The sequence below is a fragment of the Falco cherrug genome, chromosome 11 (assembly GCF_023634085.1).
Source record: "Falco cherrug isolate bFalChe1 chromosome 11, bFalChe1.pri, whole genome shotgun sequence".
NCBI lineage: Eukaryota > Metazoa > Chordata > Aves > Falconiformes > Falconidae > Falco > Falco cherrug.
In genome coordinates, this window is record NC_073707.1 from 15,351,691 (window position 1) to 15,367,488 (window position 15,798).

Here is a 15,798-nt window from a genome sequence, read left to right on the forward strand (position 1 = left end):
ATCTTTCTGTCTCTCTCCTCCCTGGCTAGCTACTTCCTGGCATAGGTGATACAGGTTCTCTCTTTCAGTTCCTGTACTTGATCCCAGCATATCCTGCAGCATGCAAATCTGCTGTATATCCACAGCATGAATCATGGGAGAGTTTATTGCTATACGTAAGCACATATGAATGGATATATATTTTTAAAGTTTATAAACTGGTCAGATTTTGGCAGGAATCCTACAGCAGATTTGCTGTAGGAACAGCAACACAAATCCTTCGTTAACTGCATCACCTGCCAAATGTAAAGGTCCCTACTACAATGATGGGTCATATGAGAAAGGAAAGAAAAATAAAAGGGCACTGGAGTTCTTTAACAGACACACAAAAAATAATAATCCCATAGCTTTGTTCTCAGAAACTGTTCAATTATTTTAGTTAAAAATTAACAAAGGAAGGAAAAGAAAGGGGGATGGGGGAAATCCAGCCTGTAGCAAAGAGGTCTGGAAAAATTTTAAATCCGAAAGATTGTTTGAAAACCTGCAAGACATCATTAATATACTCTGTGTAATCCCCTTTATAATATGGGATACTCGTAATCCAACCTGTAGTATTTTCTATGCCCTTAATTAACTGCTTTTTAACTTCTCATGACATTCTAAGTTCCACTCCTGCTTTCTGTAGCCTGCTTGTGCTTTGGGCATGTTCCCATTTTCAAATTTATGTAAGAGTCGCATGCCAGTTTGGGAAATCTGACTAATATTTTAAAATGCTTATGAACTCCTAACTAATTTTGGCAGCCAGGTTACCATATAAAACTTTTTTGATCTTTAGCTCATTCGGGCAAGACTGATGGCTTGGTTTCCTTGCTTTCCAGGGAATTTCTGACACATTTGCCAACAATCCATTATAATATCAGCACTTGTAATTCTAGATTTTTGGATTGCTATAGTCCCATATTTCTAGGTACAGCTGAATTGGCTGACCTATGCATGAACCACTGTTTCTGTATTTTACAGTCCAGTTCAGCTTCTACTCACACAAGTAATTCTGCTGATGTTCTTAATATTACTTGCTTCATCAAGGATTACTCACACAAGTAAGGCTTGCCAGGCTAAGCCCTTAACTAGTAAAACTCTCTCTGTAATAAAGAAAATGTGATTATGCTTTGGTAGATGCTGTGAAACTGTATTTTTATTTAATCTAAAGGTTCTTCAGGCACAAGACACAATGTAAAGGAGAAGCAATTAGTCTAACAAGGCCATGTACTTAGGTATGAACAGCCAATTAACCATTTCACTTCTTATGCTAGCAAAAATATTTATTGAAAATAGTGTTAAGATCTATATTCTCCAGTTGAACAGAAATACAAATTCCATTAAGCTTTCATTACTGGGTACGATTTCAAAGGTGTTGACCTTCTTTTCAGCTATGCTGGCAATATATAGAATTCTAAGGCTTAGCAAGCAACTTGTTCCCTAAGGAATTGCAATTTGTAAATTTGTAACTGCACTTTTCCCTCTACAGCATGTGTGTTAATTTGTTACGTTTCCTGTGCAGGACTTGGGATAACTTCTGTACAATATAGAAGTGTCTTACCACTTATGACAAGAAAGAAAAAGTCTATCTTCTACTAAGAAGTTTTCAGCAAAAGAAGGCTCTTTTTTTTTATTTGTGGACCCCTCTCAATTTAAACATCCCTGTCACTGCAGATCTTTGCTTTTGTTACAGCAAATATTGTTTGCAACAAATAGATGTTCTCTTGCAGATTATGCACCAGCAAAGAATCAGTCTCGACACTTTAAATGAGCACCACTTACTTTACTGCAAGTAATTCTAAATGGTATCATTTAATTTTTCAGTTTATAAAAAACCTTCTCAATTTTTCCTTAAGTTGAATTTGAAAAAGTGAATCTATTGTCCTCTCTAACTATTTATCATAACCCCGAGTGTTACTTTACTGTGATTTCTGTATATGGGTCACTAATATTCTTCCTGTCCAGGAACTGGTTATGATGTGCACTATAACAGAGAGAATACAAAGTAAATCTTTGATTATCTTTCTTTATGAAGTATTAATGTAACTTATAATTTCAATATATCAGTCTGAGTATATTAAAAGTTAATAATGTTCTCCAACACAACCAACTGTATAGATAAACGCTGTTCAATCTAAGCATATCACTGTGAGAAGTGTAAATTAGATTTGGAGAAAACATTTTTACATTAAATCCACCAAAAATCAGGTTTTGGAGAAAACAAAACAACAACAAAACCACCAACAAAAACCAACCCAAGTTATCTTATCACAATTAAAACAAATTTGTAAGCCAGAACTGTCCACAGCAGTCTGCTGGTTTCGTAGAGTAACAGTGGCGCTCCATGGTGAAAAGGTAGAACACAGCCTAATTGAAGTGAAAGTGAAATATCTGAATTACTGCAAACTCCTTTTCCTTTCCTTAACTTCTGCTATCAGTTACATCAGCTGAGCAAGAATCTGTTTCTGCCGCCTTTACTACTCATTTTAGATTGTAGACCTATTTTCTGAGGTAGCATTTATGTTACTTTTCAAAGATAACGGGAACTGGCTTAATGCTTCTAGTAGTTTAAGAGAATACAGAAGCAAAATCATGCTCACAGTTAGGCCTTTTCCATTTTCCCAACTAAAAGGGCTTTTATGTCTGGCTCTGTTACGTTACCAGTAGAACTGCACTGTATACTGTTTACCTTTTCTGCCTTGGGATCCAGCTAATCCATGCAATCCCGGAGGTCCCACAATTCCATGTTTCCCTTTTTCTCCAGGTTCTCCTGGCAGTCCCTGAGAACCTGTAGCTCCTGAGAGTGGAAAAAAAAATAAAAAATCTGTGAATATGCAGAGCTATTAAACGGTTGATTGGGTTTTTTCATGCTATGCAGCACACTCTGTTAATCAGAGGTACCTGAAAGTGTATGGGCATATGTAAGGAACTGAAGGATCTTGCTCTCTGAGACTCTGAGCAGAATCTTGCTGCTGTCTATACATACTGATATAGCTTCCCACACATGCCTTCATATGATCTCTGATTTCTCTAGCCTCTTCCACAGAGGTGCCTCCTCAGCAACATTTTCCTGTTCCATATTTCTTTTGGGCTGTTACATGGCACTATTTTTTACACTTTGGCATTACCTGGAAATCCAGGTGTTCCTGGGTATCCAGGGTCACCCTTGGATCCTGGTTTTCCAGGTTGTCCTTGGATACCTGGTGAACCCTTCTCTCCTGGGTATCCACAGGGTCCTTAAGAAGAAAAAAAGAAAAAAAAAAAAAGAAGAAAAATACCCAGCATTTATTTGTTTAAAGTTGCTTATTCTTCTTCTCATGGTAAGTTTTAAAATAGAAAAGTTCAGTAAGAGGCTTCCTGGCTAGAAAAAGAGTTCTATTAAAATACTTAACATCCTTGCATCTCTTTGTCAGCAGTGAATTATACTGATCTCTCTGGTGATACCTGAAAGCAGAAAGGCCAGCAAGATACAGCCAAGCCAGGTTTCATTCTGGTGAGTATTGGCATGTTCTGTACTAGACAACAGGAGGCTCTACCTCTTACGTTCACGCTAGCCATATTGCACGTTGTGATGCCTCTCTAATCCCTAGGTTTGTAACTGTAGAAAATACCATTCGATAAGCACAGGAACCAAACCTCCCCCTCCGCTAACAAAACTTAGAGAAAATAAGTTCTTAACTCCAATTTTTAATTTGATCAGACAGATGTACCTGGTAATCCGGGATCTCCAGGAGGCCCTTTTCGACCACGTGTACCAAGCAGAGGAGTTGGGTCACCTCTCTTGCCTGTTGAGGTACAATGACTTTCATTTCATAGAAGTATCACTTTATTCCACAAAACGAAAGGTGGACAATTTTGTAAGATCAGACAGTTTATTCATAGATTATTTTTTTAACAGCTATAAAAAAGACTGAGAGAACACAGAATGAAAAATGCTTTAGCACGTGCAAATTATCTGCCAGCTCAGCTTGTCCTGAAGTACTAACTCAGTTTGTGTCTAGTATGATTCCTAACAGCATTCATGTAAACTTTCTGTAACAACAAAAACCACAAAACCAAACCCCAAAAAACAAAACTGAACCCCCAAATTATGGGAACTTTCCCAATACTGACAGCATATACTGAAAGTAAAAGATACAGCATAAATACCCTATAATGCCTTTTTAAACAAAGAGAACTTACACAGGTCTGTGAAGATGTGCAAAATCAATACAGCGTGAGTCTATTTAGTCAATAAAGAACTTATGGAGACTAGCTGGGGACTCAAAGCCAGCATTATCACCTTCTTTCTGTCTGTGGTGAAATTCCTGTTTATCACAGAATCAGTTCTGAGCAATTTTGCCTTATGTTGTCTGTACAGATGTGACCTCTCCTACTTATTCATGCTGTCTCTAGCTACGCTGTCTGATTTTTGCTGTGAAGAGTCAAAAGGAAATATCAAGTTCAAGTGTTGCTAGAAATCCCCTGCCATAGCAATCCCCACCTTTACTAGCTATTTCCTGCTTTAGTTTTAAGGATAACTTTTCCAGTAAATTTGTTTTCAATATATTTTATGATGTTTTCTTTATATTGAGTATTTTTCTTTGCTTTTTTTGCATGAGACTGTTTCTTAGATGAGAAGGTCTTCAATTTTTGAAGAAATGGAAACTGTAACTGAGAAAAGAATTTCTTCTGTCCCCTTCATGCTTTTTTCCATGCAATGATTTAATTTCATTATTTATTAGTAATGAAATCCTGCTCCAAGGGAATTTGAAATATGATGGATGACACCACTTTGTATGCCTCTGAAACACTTTTAAAAATCTAAATATTATAGATATTTTTTTCAGAGTAATCTCTACCTAAGCAGAAAACAGTATGCAGAACTTTATCTTTTCAACTGAATATTTTTGCACGCATGGGTATGAACTCTGTCTCATTTGTTACACTATCGGAAGTTCCAAGAATTCAATTATTATAACCTGGAAAACACTGGAAAATAAGTTATATAAAAGATATTATAAATCATGTTGAAGTACTTAAAAGATCATACATATCTGTATAATACCATACCATAACACCACAAATTCCTGCATTTTCTCTTATTTAACTTAACAAATTTTACAGACCCATAAGAGTGGACTTTATGTGTTTGATGGAATTATTAAACTCTGTGAAATTTGACACAAATTTATCTTCTACATCAGTAGGACCTACTTTAAAAGGAACAAACAGTTAAAGAATATACTGAAATGCAAATTTTGCCTTCAGGTAAGTCAGACTTGTTTCTAATTACATTCATATTTTTAATTATTTTCACTTCTGTCCTGTCTTCCTTTTTCTAGTGAGTACTCTCCATCTATCAGAGCATACACATCCTAATAATATTGCTCTTTTCAAAAGCATGACTATATAAATTTATTACCCTTAGATCCTTTTGGGCCAGTCAGTCCTGGATTTCCAGGGATTCCTGGTAAGCCAACGTCGCCCTAATTTTTTTAAAAACAAAATAAAAATGTTTGACATACGATATGTGTAGCATGAATGAGGTATACAAGCATTTGGTTCTCTTACATTGGTGAACAGACCAGCAACTACTGTGAATAACCGAACGGTATCTTAAGCTCAACAGAAAAGGATGCTGTCTTTGTTACACGTCTAACACTGACCACTAACACTTCCAAGAAACTGTAGATTAGACTTGCTTATCATTTTGGATTTGTGTCTTTATAGTTTATGCTGACTCTTGGCTTGAACTGCTTAAATTCCCCACAGATGGCTTGAGTAATTTGATTTAAAAAGTACCATAAAAATGTACCAAATATTGTTGTATGTTACCCAAAATTTACTACAAACATTAACCAGAAATACGTTGTGATGTAACAGTAAAAATGTAAAAATGTCTCTATTTTTCCTTTTGAATTACCTATAATCAGCAAAACACAGATTATATCTTCAAAGAAATATAACAAAAGCCAAGCTATATTCCTTTACCAAAAAAACCAACTGTGCTTTATTATACTTTATGTAATCTCACCACCTGTCTAGCATACAATCCAGTGAAAAATTTTACCTTGTATCCATATGTGATAAATGTGTCGTTTTGCATATTTGTTCTTGAGCGATACTGCCTGCCTGGGTTCTGTTTGGTGCAAATTATCAGTATGGGCACAGAATATTTGGTTGGTCTTGTCTACTGGCTTGGCCGCTCCACATAGCAAGGTAGGAGGAAGCAGTTATATATTAATTTCATACTTGTGCTGCTGCTATGTTATGATCTCTGCAGTAAGTGATTTGTCAATCTGTTCTTAGGAATAGTGTTAAAGACTTGATTGTGTATCCAATTTTTGGCCCTCTAATTACAGCAGTGTAGCCTGGACTTCCACCAAATGGCAATTTAATGAAATCACAACATGCAGTCAGGAGAGAGGGGAGAGGCCCCTTGTTGACTGTGACTACAGTTCCTTCTAGAGTGTAATCAAAACATTGAAGTGCTGCATGAATTTATTTTTTCTAGTATACTGACAGTCTCTTCTCAGGAGGTATATCTAATGGGTAAGTACAATAGAAGTACCCTTCATGGTATTTCTTGGAGGCAGGAGATAACTGCAAAGTCCAGGACATTTCACTACCACTTTGTTTACCTGGTCACCTGGTTCTCCTTGAAAACCCGTAATTCCTTTAAAGCCTTTTGGTCCTGGGAAACCCCGAGATCCTGGAAACCCCATCAATCCAGTGTCACCATGGTCACCCGGCAGTCCTGGGACACCGTTCTTCCCTGGAAGTCCTGGGTGGCCTCTGAAACCAGTATTGCCTTTTTCACCTGAAGTTAATTACAGAAGAAGATAATGACCAATACAGTCATGCCATTACTTGACACTTATTTTGAATATGTCTATGCTTTCACACTTTGTGTGCTTTGTGTATTGACTTAGTAATTGTCCAAAGAACGTAGGCTGCTAGTTGAAGAATCTATAAACACAATAAGGTTGCTGGATATTACTGCAGCTACGAGTCCAAACCTGTGAAAAACAGCAGTGATTTATATCAGATGAATGCGTGTGTATGCAGGGCTTTATTTTATGAACTTACCTCTTTCACCTCTAAATCCATTCTCACCAGGAAACCCTGGATCCCCCCTTTGTCCTTTCTCAAGACGGATGTTAATGCAGCCACTGTCTCCTGGAGGTCCTCTTTCACCTTTGAACCAAACATGTGGAATGTAAGTAAATTCTCTTGAGTAACATGTTCTGAAAATTCATTTTAGTGAAGACTTTCACAACAGAGAAAGCCTTAAAATACTAATGCAGTTCTCGGTTGTTTCAACAGGCTCACTGCTAACCGAATTTATTATCCTTCTCTTACATTTTAGTTAATTGAGCTGTAACCCAGGTGGTGTTAAATCAGAATTATTCCCTGCTTGTCTGTAGTATGAAAAATGGCAATTGTATTGTCCACTACACAGTGCACTGTCTGTGATTGCACCTTGGAGATGGTTAATCCCCTTCCTGTAGTAATATTTAGAGAGATTATTTCCTATATGTTTTATATAAGTTGAAATACACAAATAATATGATAGAAAACTTGAAAAATCTGAAGGTTCAGATGTGTACAGGACAAAATTCAAAGTTTGTTTGAATAAGTGATCTCACTCTGATTTAGTGGTAAATGCACCTATTGATCTGAGTGGAATTAATTTTTCGTTAGTTATTTTTCATTATGCATTTATAACTGAGCTAACTGGATTTAGTATTTAGTACGTCTGAAAATGTAAGTGAATATATCCCTGTAACAAGAAGTAGTAGTAAATACATTCCTAATACAGTAGCAAAAAAAAGCAGTAATATAACTACAGAGTGAAGAAGCTTTTTACAAACCTTTTATTCCCATATCCCCGCATTCTCCACTCGGCCCAGCTGGACCCATTATTCCTTCTTCACCTCTTACACCAGGGATTCCCATTGGGCCTTGTGTTCCTGGGAGTCCTGGGAATCCTTGGGGTCCTTGAATTCCTTTGCTTCCTGGTAATATTAAATGCTTTATTTACACATTCAGTCTGCTATGCTGTTGCTGCCATATTCTAAGGAAGAGTATAAAGCAAAAGGCAGGAAGCTTAGAAGGAGTCCTTAGGAAATCAGCAAACCTAGAGAACCAATAGTTGGAGCATGGCTTCATGCCAAGATCAAACTTGTCTTAAATCCAGATTGCTCCGAAGCAAACACCTTTCCCCTCCCTACTGCTACTCCCTGGAGGTTTATGGTACAATTACTGCTAAAGCAGTTATCCCCAACGCATCTTAAATACAACGCATAGCCTAAGACACTACCAGATTTTGCATATGGCTACTAGGAATTACAGCTCCTACTGCCCAGATGACAGACAAAGGAAAACAAGATTTTGTTATAGTTACTCAAAAGTTTTGCCCATTAGCCAGTGAAGATTTGGGACTAAGGTCACATTTTTTTATAAGTATTAAAAATAATGTGAAGCCATTCCTCCACTTATTCAGAGAATCATGAAATAGAACCATAGAATTGTTTAGGTTAGAAAAGACCTTTAAGATCATTAAATCAATCGTTAACCCAGCACTGCCAAGTCTACCACTAAGCCATGTCCCTAAGCACCACATCCACATGTTTTTTAAATACCTTCAGGGATGGTGACTCAACACTTCCCTGAGCAGCCTGTTCCAATGCTTTGTAACCTTTTGGTGAAGAAATCTTTCTTAATATCCAATCTAAACCTCCCCTGGCACAACTTGAGGCCATTTCCTCTTGTCCTATCATTTTTCACTTGGGAGAAGAGATGGACACCTACCCACTACAACCTCCTGTCATGTAGTTATAGAGAGCAATAAGGTCTCCCCTAAGCCTCCAGCCTCCCTTTCTCCAGTCTAAGCAGCCCCAGTTCCCTCAGCTGTTCCTCACAAGGCTGGGGCTCCAGGCGTTTCACCAGCTTTGCTGCCCTTCTCTGGACATGCTCCAGCACCTTAATGTCTGTCTTGTAGTGAGGGGCCCAGAACTGAGCACAGTATTCAAGGTGCGGCCTCACCGGTGCTGAGTACAGGGGGATGATCACTGCCCTGGTCCTGCTGGCCACACTGTTTTGGATACAAGCCAGGATGCTCTTGGGCCTCCTGGGGCACACTGCTGGCTCATGCCCAGCCAGCTGTCGACCAGCACCCCCAGGCCCTTTCCCACCAGGCAGTTTCCAGCTGCTGTGCCCCAGCCTGTAGCGTTGCATGGGGCTGTTGTGACCCAGGTGCAGGACCCAGTATTTCTTGTTGAACCTCATACAACTGGCCTTGGCTCATCAATCCAGCCCATCTTGATCCCTCTGCAGAGCCTTCCTACCCTCAAGCTGATCAACATTCCTGGCCAACTTGGTGTTGTCTGCAAACTTAGTGCAGGTGCACTCAATCCCCTCATCCAGATCATTGATAAAGATATTAAACAGAACTGGCCCCAGTACTGAGCCCTGGGGAACACCACTTGTGACCGGCCGCCAGCTGGATGCGACTCCATTCACCACCACTTTCTGGGCTGGCTACCCAGCAAACAGTGTGCTCCATCCAAGCCATGAGCAGCCAGTTTCTCCAGGAGAATGCTGTGGCAAATGGTGCCAAAGGCTTTATTAGAGTCGAGGCAGACAACATATCCACAGCCCTACCCTCACTCACTGGGCAGGTCACCTTGTCATAGCAGGAGATCAGGTTAGTCAAGCAGGACCGGCCTGTCATAAACCCGTGTGACTGGGCCTGACCCCTGGCTGTCCTGCACGTGCCGTGCGATCGCACTCAGGATGATCTGCTCCATGGTCTTCCCTGGCACCCAGGTCTGGCTGACAGGCCTGTCGTTCCCCGGATCCTCCTTCCTGCCCCTCTTGTGCACAGGCATCACATTGTCAAAGCTCCTGTCTTCTGGGGCCTCCCCGGTTAGCCGGGACTGCTGATAAATGACCCAAAGGGCTCGGTGAGCTCTTCCCCCAGCTCCCTCAGTACCCTCGGGTGGATCCCGCCTGGCCCCACAGACCTGTGTAAGTCTGAGTGGTGTAGCAGGTCGCTGACCGTTCCCCCTTGCGTTATGGGGGCTTCACTCTGCTCCCCATCCCTGACTGCTAGCTCAGGGGGCTGGGAACCCAGACAACAACTGGTGTTACTGGTAAAGACTGAGGCAAAGGAGCCATGAAGTACCTCAGCCATTAACCGCAGAATCTGTCACTGTTCCCCACCGCATACAGTAAAGGATGGAGGTTCTTCTTAGCCCTCCTTTTGTTGCTAATGTAGATATACTTATTATATTATAATGTGTATATATCATAATTCCTATCATAATTCCATAACCATATGTATAAGTATAATATAAATGTATAATGGTATAGAAACATTTTTTATTGTTTTTCATGCCAGTAGCCAGGTTAAGTTCTAGCTGGGCTTTGGCTCTTCTAATTTTCTCCCTGCATAATCTCACAACACCCTTGCAGTCATCCTGAGTTGCCTGCCACTTCTTCCAAAAGTCATAAACTCTCTTTTTTTATCCTGAGTTCTAGCCAAAGCTCTCTGTTCAGCCAGGCCAGTGGTCTTCCCCACTGGCTCATCTTTTAGCACATGGGGATGGCCTACTCCTGCACCTTCAGTATTTCCTTCTTGAAGAATGTCCAGCCTTCCTGGACTCCTTGGCCTTTCAGGACTGCCTCCCAGGGGACTCCGTGAACTAGTCTCCTAAACACACCAAAGCCTGCCCTCCAGAAGTCCAAGGCAGCAGTTCTGCTGACCCCCCTCCTTACTTCTGTGAGAATCGAATGCTCATCAGCATACAATCACAGGCTGCACTAGTAAAGAAGATAGTTTGGATATAATAAAAAGTATATAGTTCTTATTATAGCATCTTATAACAACAATCTATTACAGGCAGTCAGGAAGTAATACATGGAAATATGTTATTTTTATAAAGCAGCTAAAGCACCAGGATGCACCAAGATGCATCAAACTATTTCTATCCCTTGTTTTTTATCGTAAGAGAAAGAGCAAAGGATGCTACTGTTACTGCCTCTACCCTGCTGCAGGGTGTTATTCTCAAAGCTGGAAAGGGAGGAGGGTGCAAAGTACTTCCCAGCCTTAACAGCAGTAGAAATTGCTCCCTCTACAAGAGAAGTTATAGATGGGGTGGTTTGCAGGATGTTTGACATACCTGTTTGTCCTGGGAAACCAGGTGGTCCTCTATTGCCTGGAAGTCCTGGAAGTCCTCTGGAGCCTGGATGACCTGGGGGACCTCGTGAGCCAGGAGCACCTTTGAGACCTTTGATTCCAGGTGGCCCAGCTAGGCCCCTGTCTCCTCTCTGACCTTTAAAGCCTGGTAAACCTGAGAAAAAGAACCTTAATCTATGTATGTAAATGCAAGAAAAGGATTCAGCAATTATATCTAAAAAGTATAAAATGATAGATTTTGGTATAAATTTGAGTATCATGAAACATGGCAAAATAACTTGAAAACTTTGCTACCACGCTGGATCTAATCTTGATTATCTAGGGTCTGCCTAGATTTTTCACCTGGAATGTTTCCTTTCTGGTATTTCTTTGGTGAGGCACATATCAGTAGAAGTGCCCTGTGAAAAAATCCCTACTAATTCATAAATACCTTTGATATATGTGGCTCCTATCTCTCCCTAAATAACCTTTCCATTTAAGAATAAGGAAGATAAAAGTATCACAGTAATTGCAGGAGCACAGTTAAGTTACCCAGGACAACAGAATAAGAGAACTCTTCCCTTTGTTATTGACAGTGAACACACTGTGATTTGGCCAGTTAAGGAACACTATGGGAAGGGAATGAAACTTGGGAAACCTCTGACATGCATTCATTAAGTTTAAGAAAATGTGCAAAACATAATGTACACCCTCCCTAATGAGCAGCCCCTATGGAAACATGTCCTTCCAGCCACAAAAGTCATGTGATTAAATCTGCTAGAAAAGATGCACAAAGCTTAGAGCTGTGAGGCAACCTGATGGATGTTGTGTACCTTGAGGTCCTGGCAGGCCTGTGATACCTCTGAATCCTGGTGGCCCTGGTAAGCTTGTGTCACATGGTGGACCAGGGAAGCCTGGACAGCCTGGTGCTCCTACATCACCTTCTGGGCCTCTAAAACCTTTGGCACCTGGAAATCCCGGGGTTCCAGGTTGTCCTGGAAACAAAACACATTGTAAAATGTTTTACTTCCATTACTCACAATCCCTTAGAGTTCCTAACTGTAATTTTGAAATTTACATGTTCAGTTATTGTAATATCTTATCTTCTAGTTTTTGCATAGATTATGAAAACTGATGCTTTTCTGGAATTTATAACTGGCTGTTGTGGGCAGATTCTTTAGGGAACAAATAAGAATTCAACTCTTGCCTATGCACAAGGGTGACTGCATGGCACAAAAAGCTAGTTTCTGATGTGTAGGAGCAGAATGGAAGGAGCTCCCTGGCCTGCACCAGCTACACAGCACTGGGGTCAGTTCTATAGGTGTTCCCTGACCAGAAGCGGGGGTGTGTCTGCTTAGGGCCAGGCAAAAGGAACATCTATAAAAGGAAACAGTAATATCTGCTATGAAGTGGGAAGGAAGTGGCACTGTGAAGACATCTGCTGCAATCAGCAAAACTTCCCTGCAGAAATGAGGAGTGTAGTGCACAAGATATTGAGGATTATGTTGTGTAACTCAAGGCAAAGAAATTCACTCCGCTCTCCCCGAGTGTTCTCCCACCTTTTGCCAGTCTTTTCAGATTTGAGTAAGCAACCTGAGGCAGGGACTATCTGTGTGACACAGCAGGAGGCTCTAAGCACAGATGGCCACTAGCAACAAGTAACAGGAATAAGAATGAGAAGCTGGACTGTTACTCCAGGGACTGGGTAAAGGCATCTTCCCTTCCTGCAGCACAGATCTCCCCAGTGGCTGATCAACATTAACTGTAAAAATGTAATTGTAAAAATAGGCTCACAGTTACCGTTGTGGATCCAGGTAAAGAGTAAGTTTTATCTGAATCAGGACTGACTCTGCTCAGATTTTCTCCTTCGAACACATGAAAATGCTTCATAAAAACTGGCTCATACCTTGAAACCCAGGAACGCCTGGATCACCCCTTGCTCCTTGTTCACCAGGGGGTCCTGGCAGTCCCCTGTTGCCTGGGATTCCTGGAGGACCGTATGTAGTATCACCTGGAACACCTTTCTGACCATCTATGCCAGGTGGACCTGGAGGGCCTTTTTTACCATCAACTGTAGATCCTCTTTCACCTTCATCACCAGGATCACCAGCTGTGCCTCGAAAGCCTGTTAATATGTTTTTAAAATTCAAATGGGGCATAATTCAGAAGTTCTGCAACGCCCCCCCCCCCCCCCCCCCCAACCCCTGTGGAATATTATAATATAAATTTAACCAGAATTAAATTATCACTTTGCAAACAAAAATTATATCATACATTAAATTTCAGGTTTCTCATTTTCAGCTAATGATGTGTGAGGATTGAAGGAGGTACTTATTCCTGTGGGAAATGACAGTGGTTTTCTTTGGAGCATGTCTTTGTGTACTGTCACACTTGTCCAGTTCAATCCCTTTGCTAAAATGATACTAATTATTCTCAGTTTTCAGAAACTATTTCTTCTCTGGACTTAGGTTATTACAGCACCTGTAATGCTGGAGGAAAGGGAAATTGGTAAGGATTCCTCTTCTAGTAGCTTTTGTTGAAATGTGCTTCCTACTCTAATCTACCATGGTAACTACCTTACCCTGCAGGTATGCATTATACTTTGACCAGCAGGTCTCCTGGATTAAGAAAAGCACAATTCACCTTCTGGCCCAGGGATTCCTGCTCCCGGCCTGCCTCTATAGCCTTTTGGCCCATCAAAGCCATTTAGTCCAGGATGACCGGGGAGTCCTTTTAAACCCTTTGGTCCTGGGAACAGAAATAAAATATGTAAAAAACCCGAAACAGACAAAAGACAGAGCTCTAAAATGTGTGATCTAAGGGAACAGTATTGCTTCTTTATCCCATACAAATTCATGTACTTTGAAGACAAATGGATTTCATCTGCTTTGAACATTTTGGGCAAGAGCCACCACCCAAGTCACAACCAAATGCATGGCTGCTGGTTTTCTAAATGGACCTGTTCCCTAATCCATAAACAGCAGATGGCAAATCACCAGGGTAAATTAGAGGAAAAAAATTAAAATCTCCTATAACATTTTAACGTTATAGGACATCAACAATATTCACCTAGTGAGTGACAGATGTCAACTCATTCTTACATTCTTCTGTGCTATGTGCTGCTTCTGGAATGGTGCAGATGAGCTCAATACACTAATCCCTGTTCTTTCATGTCTGTACAAATTTTAGTTACCTCCCACAGTACTGATGTCAGGGACTGTGTAATACCATATTAAACAGCTTGAAAAACCAGTATCTCCATTGGTTCTTATCAGGATTTTCTGGGGTGTTTCAAATGTGTTGGAGGTGATCACAAGCAACATCTTGCTAGTTCCTGGATAAGTTATTAGAATTTAAATTAAATTGAAGAAGCTGAAGTAATGGTAATAAGTATTCAGGCGCCTGGGCTCAATTGCATCTTGCCATGAGCAATATAGTTTTAGAATTACAGTCTTGCAGTGTATCTTTGCCTCAGACACCTTTTTTTCCCCAGTATCCAGATGTACATGTTCTAGGTCTTATCCAGCTCCAGCCACCTCTATGTTTTACAGACTCTCTCATGTATTTTAATTGAGGCAGGACAGAGTTTCAAGCTACCTTCAATGAATAATTTCTACGGAGGCAGCCTGCACACCTTTTGATCATCCAAACTCCAGCTTTCTGACCTTTGATTCTGTTACGTGAGTATATTGCTGCATATTTGCAGTTTTACATTTTGAGACATGTATCTGTTGAAAAACTAGATTAGTGCATCTTTTTAGGATTCTTATTTTAATTAGTATTATAATATATATAATTTTAATTATTTTAATCCTTTTTTTAATTAGCAACTTAAAATTCCATTTCAATTAAAACCAAAAATTATCCCATCTGCAAACATACCTTGAACTCCTTTAAAACCCGGGGGACCAGGATTTCCAGGGTATGGTATAATGCGTACAGTCTCACCTGAAGCAAGAGGGAGAAAGAAACTGGCCTATTTGATTTTAGAATAAATGGAGTCCCAGCATTTACTGTAACCCTTCTGTGGAACTAACTAACTAGGTGTGCAAAGGTAAAGAGAAAGGACTGTTTATGCACATTGTTAGTTCTATATTACTTGAAGGTTTGAACAATCTTAAAATATATTTTTCTTGACACTTATTTTGCATACAATATTGGTAATGATTTAAACGTAATACAGTTGTAGTCTTCAAAGACAAACGTTTTTTTTACTTGTTGAAGAAATTTGTCTTTACAATAACCTCTGTAAGAAAGAGTATTTTCTTCTCAATTCTATATACATTTCTTGTTCCTAGATAATTGCAATCAGTGTAGATTTTTTTCATTTTGGTAGGGATTTTTTATAACCAAAAAATGGACCAAGCTTTAAGTAAGAGTTGTATTATTCCACTCCTTCAGCAAAAAAGCATTTCCTTGCAAATCCTTACAATCAGGAATAGTTCTCACTCCAGAAAATAATTCTTCTGATAGCATGTAAGTGGCACTTTGCAGGTTTAAGGCCCGTAGCAATTCGTATTCTCACTACTGTCTGCTGCTAAATGCTGACAGTATTGTACCTTTCAGTGGCCATATTTCACATAACCACTGAGCCTGCCAAAATCAATTTTCAGTAT

At 40.0% G+C, this 15,798-nt stretch overlaps 1 protein-coding gene and 1 long non-coding RNA gene across 8 annotated transcripts in view; one reads left to right on the top strand and one right to left on the bottom strand.

Moving 5' to 3' along the window:
* Positions 1 to 15,798, bottom strand: part of COL4A4 (collagen type IV alpha 4 chain) — an 82,407-nt gene that overhangs the window by 20,985 nt on the left and 45,624 nt on the right. Inside the window, exons 26-37 of the mRNA XM_014283623.3 lie at positions 15,065 to 15,130; positions 13,826 to 13,930; positions 13,089 to 13,307; positions 12,016 to 12,177; positions 11,187 to 11,357; positions 7,875 to 8,018; positions 7,090 to 7,197; positions 6,642 to 6,820; positions 5,423 to 5,486; positions 3,729 to 3,803; positions 3,147 to 3,254; positions 2,708 to 2,815 (exon numbers count right to left, since the gene is read on the bottom strand). Coding sequence (XP_014139098.2) covers positions 2,708 to 2,815; positions 3,147 to 3,254; positions 3,729 to 3,803; positions 5,423 to 5,486; positions 6,642 to 6,820; positions 7,090 to 7,197; positions 7,875 to 8,018; positions 11,187 to 11,357; positions 12,016 to 12,177; positions 13,089 to 13,307; positions 13,826 to 13,930; positions 15,065 to 15,130 — 1,509 coding nt within the window. The remainder of the gene's footprint in view (positions 1 to 2,707; positions 2,816 to 3,146; positions 3,255 to 3,728; positions 3,804 to 5,422; positions 5,487 to 6,641; positions 6,821 to 7,089; positions 7,198 to 7,874; positions 8,019 to 11,186; positions 11,358 to 12,015; positions 12,178 to 13,088; positions 13,308 to 13,825; positions 13,931 to 15,064; positions 15,131 to 15,798) is intronic.
* Positions 1 to 15,798, top strand: part of LOC114017087 (uncharacterized) — a 40,752-nt gene that overhangs the window by 5,302 nt on the left and 19,652 nt on the right. For 5 of the 7 annotated variants that reach the window (XR_008734445.1, XR_008734438.1, XR_008734440.1 and 2 more), the window contains exons 2-7: positions 3,432 to 3,511; positions 3,719 to 3,811; positions 5,205 to 5,268; positions 5,429 to 6,552; positions 7,120 to 7,219; positions 14,758 to 14,862. This is a non-coding gene — a long non-coding RNA (uncharacterized LOC114017087). The remainder of the gene's footprint in view (positions 1 to 3,431; positions 3,512 to 3,718; positions 3,812 to 5,204; positions 5,269 to 5,428; positions 6,553 to 7,119; positions 7,220 to 14,757; positions 14,863 to 15,798) is intronic. The other 2 variants (XR_008734443.1, XR_008734441.1) reach the window with 2 other exon arrangements.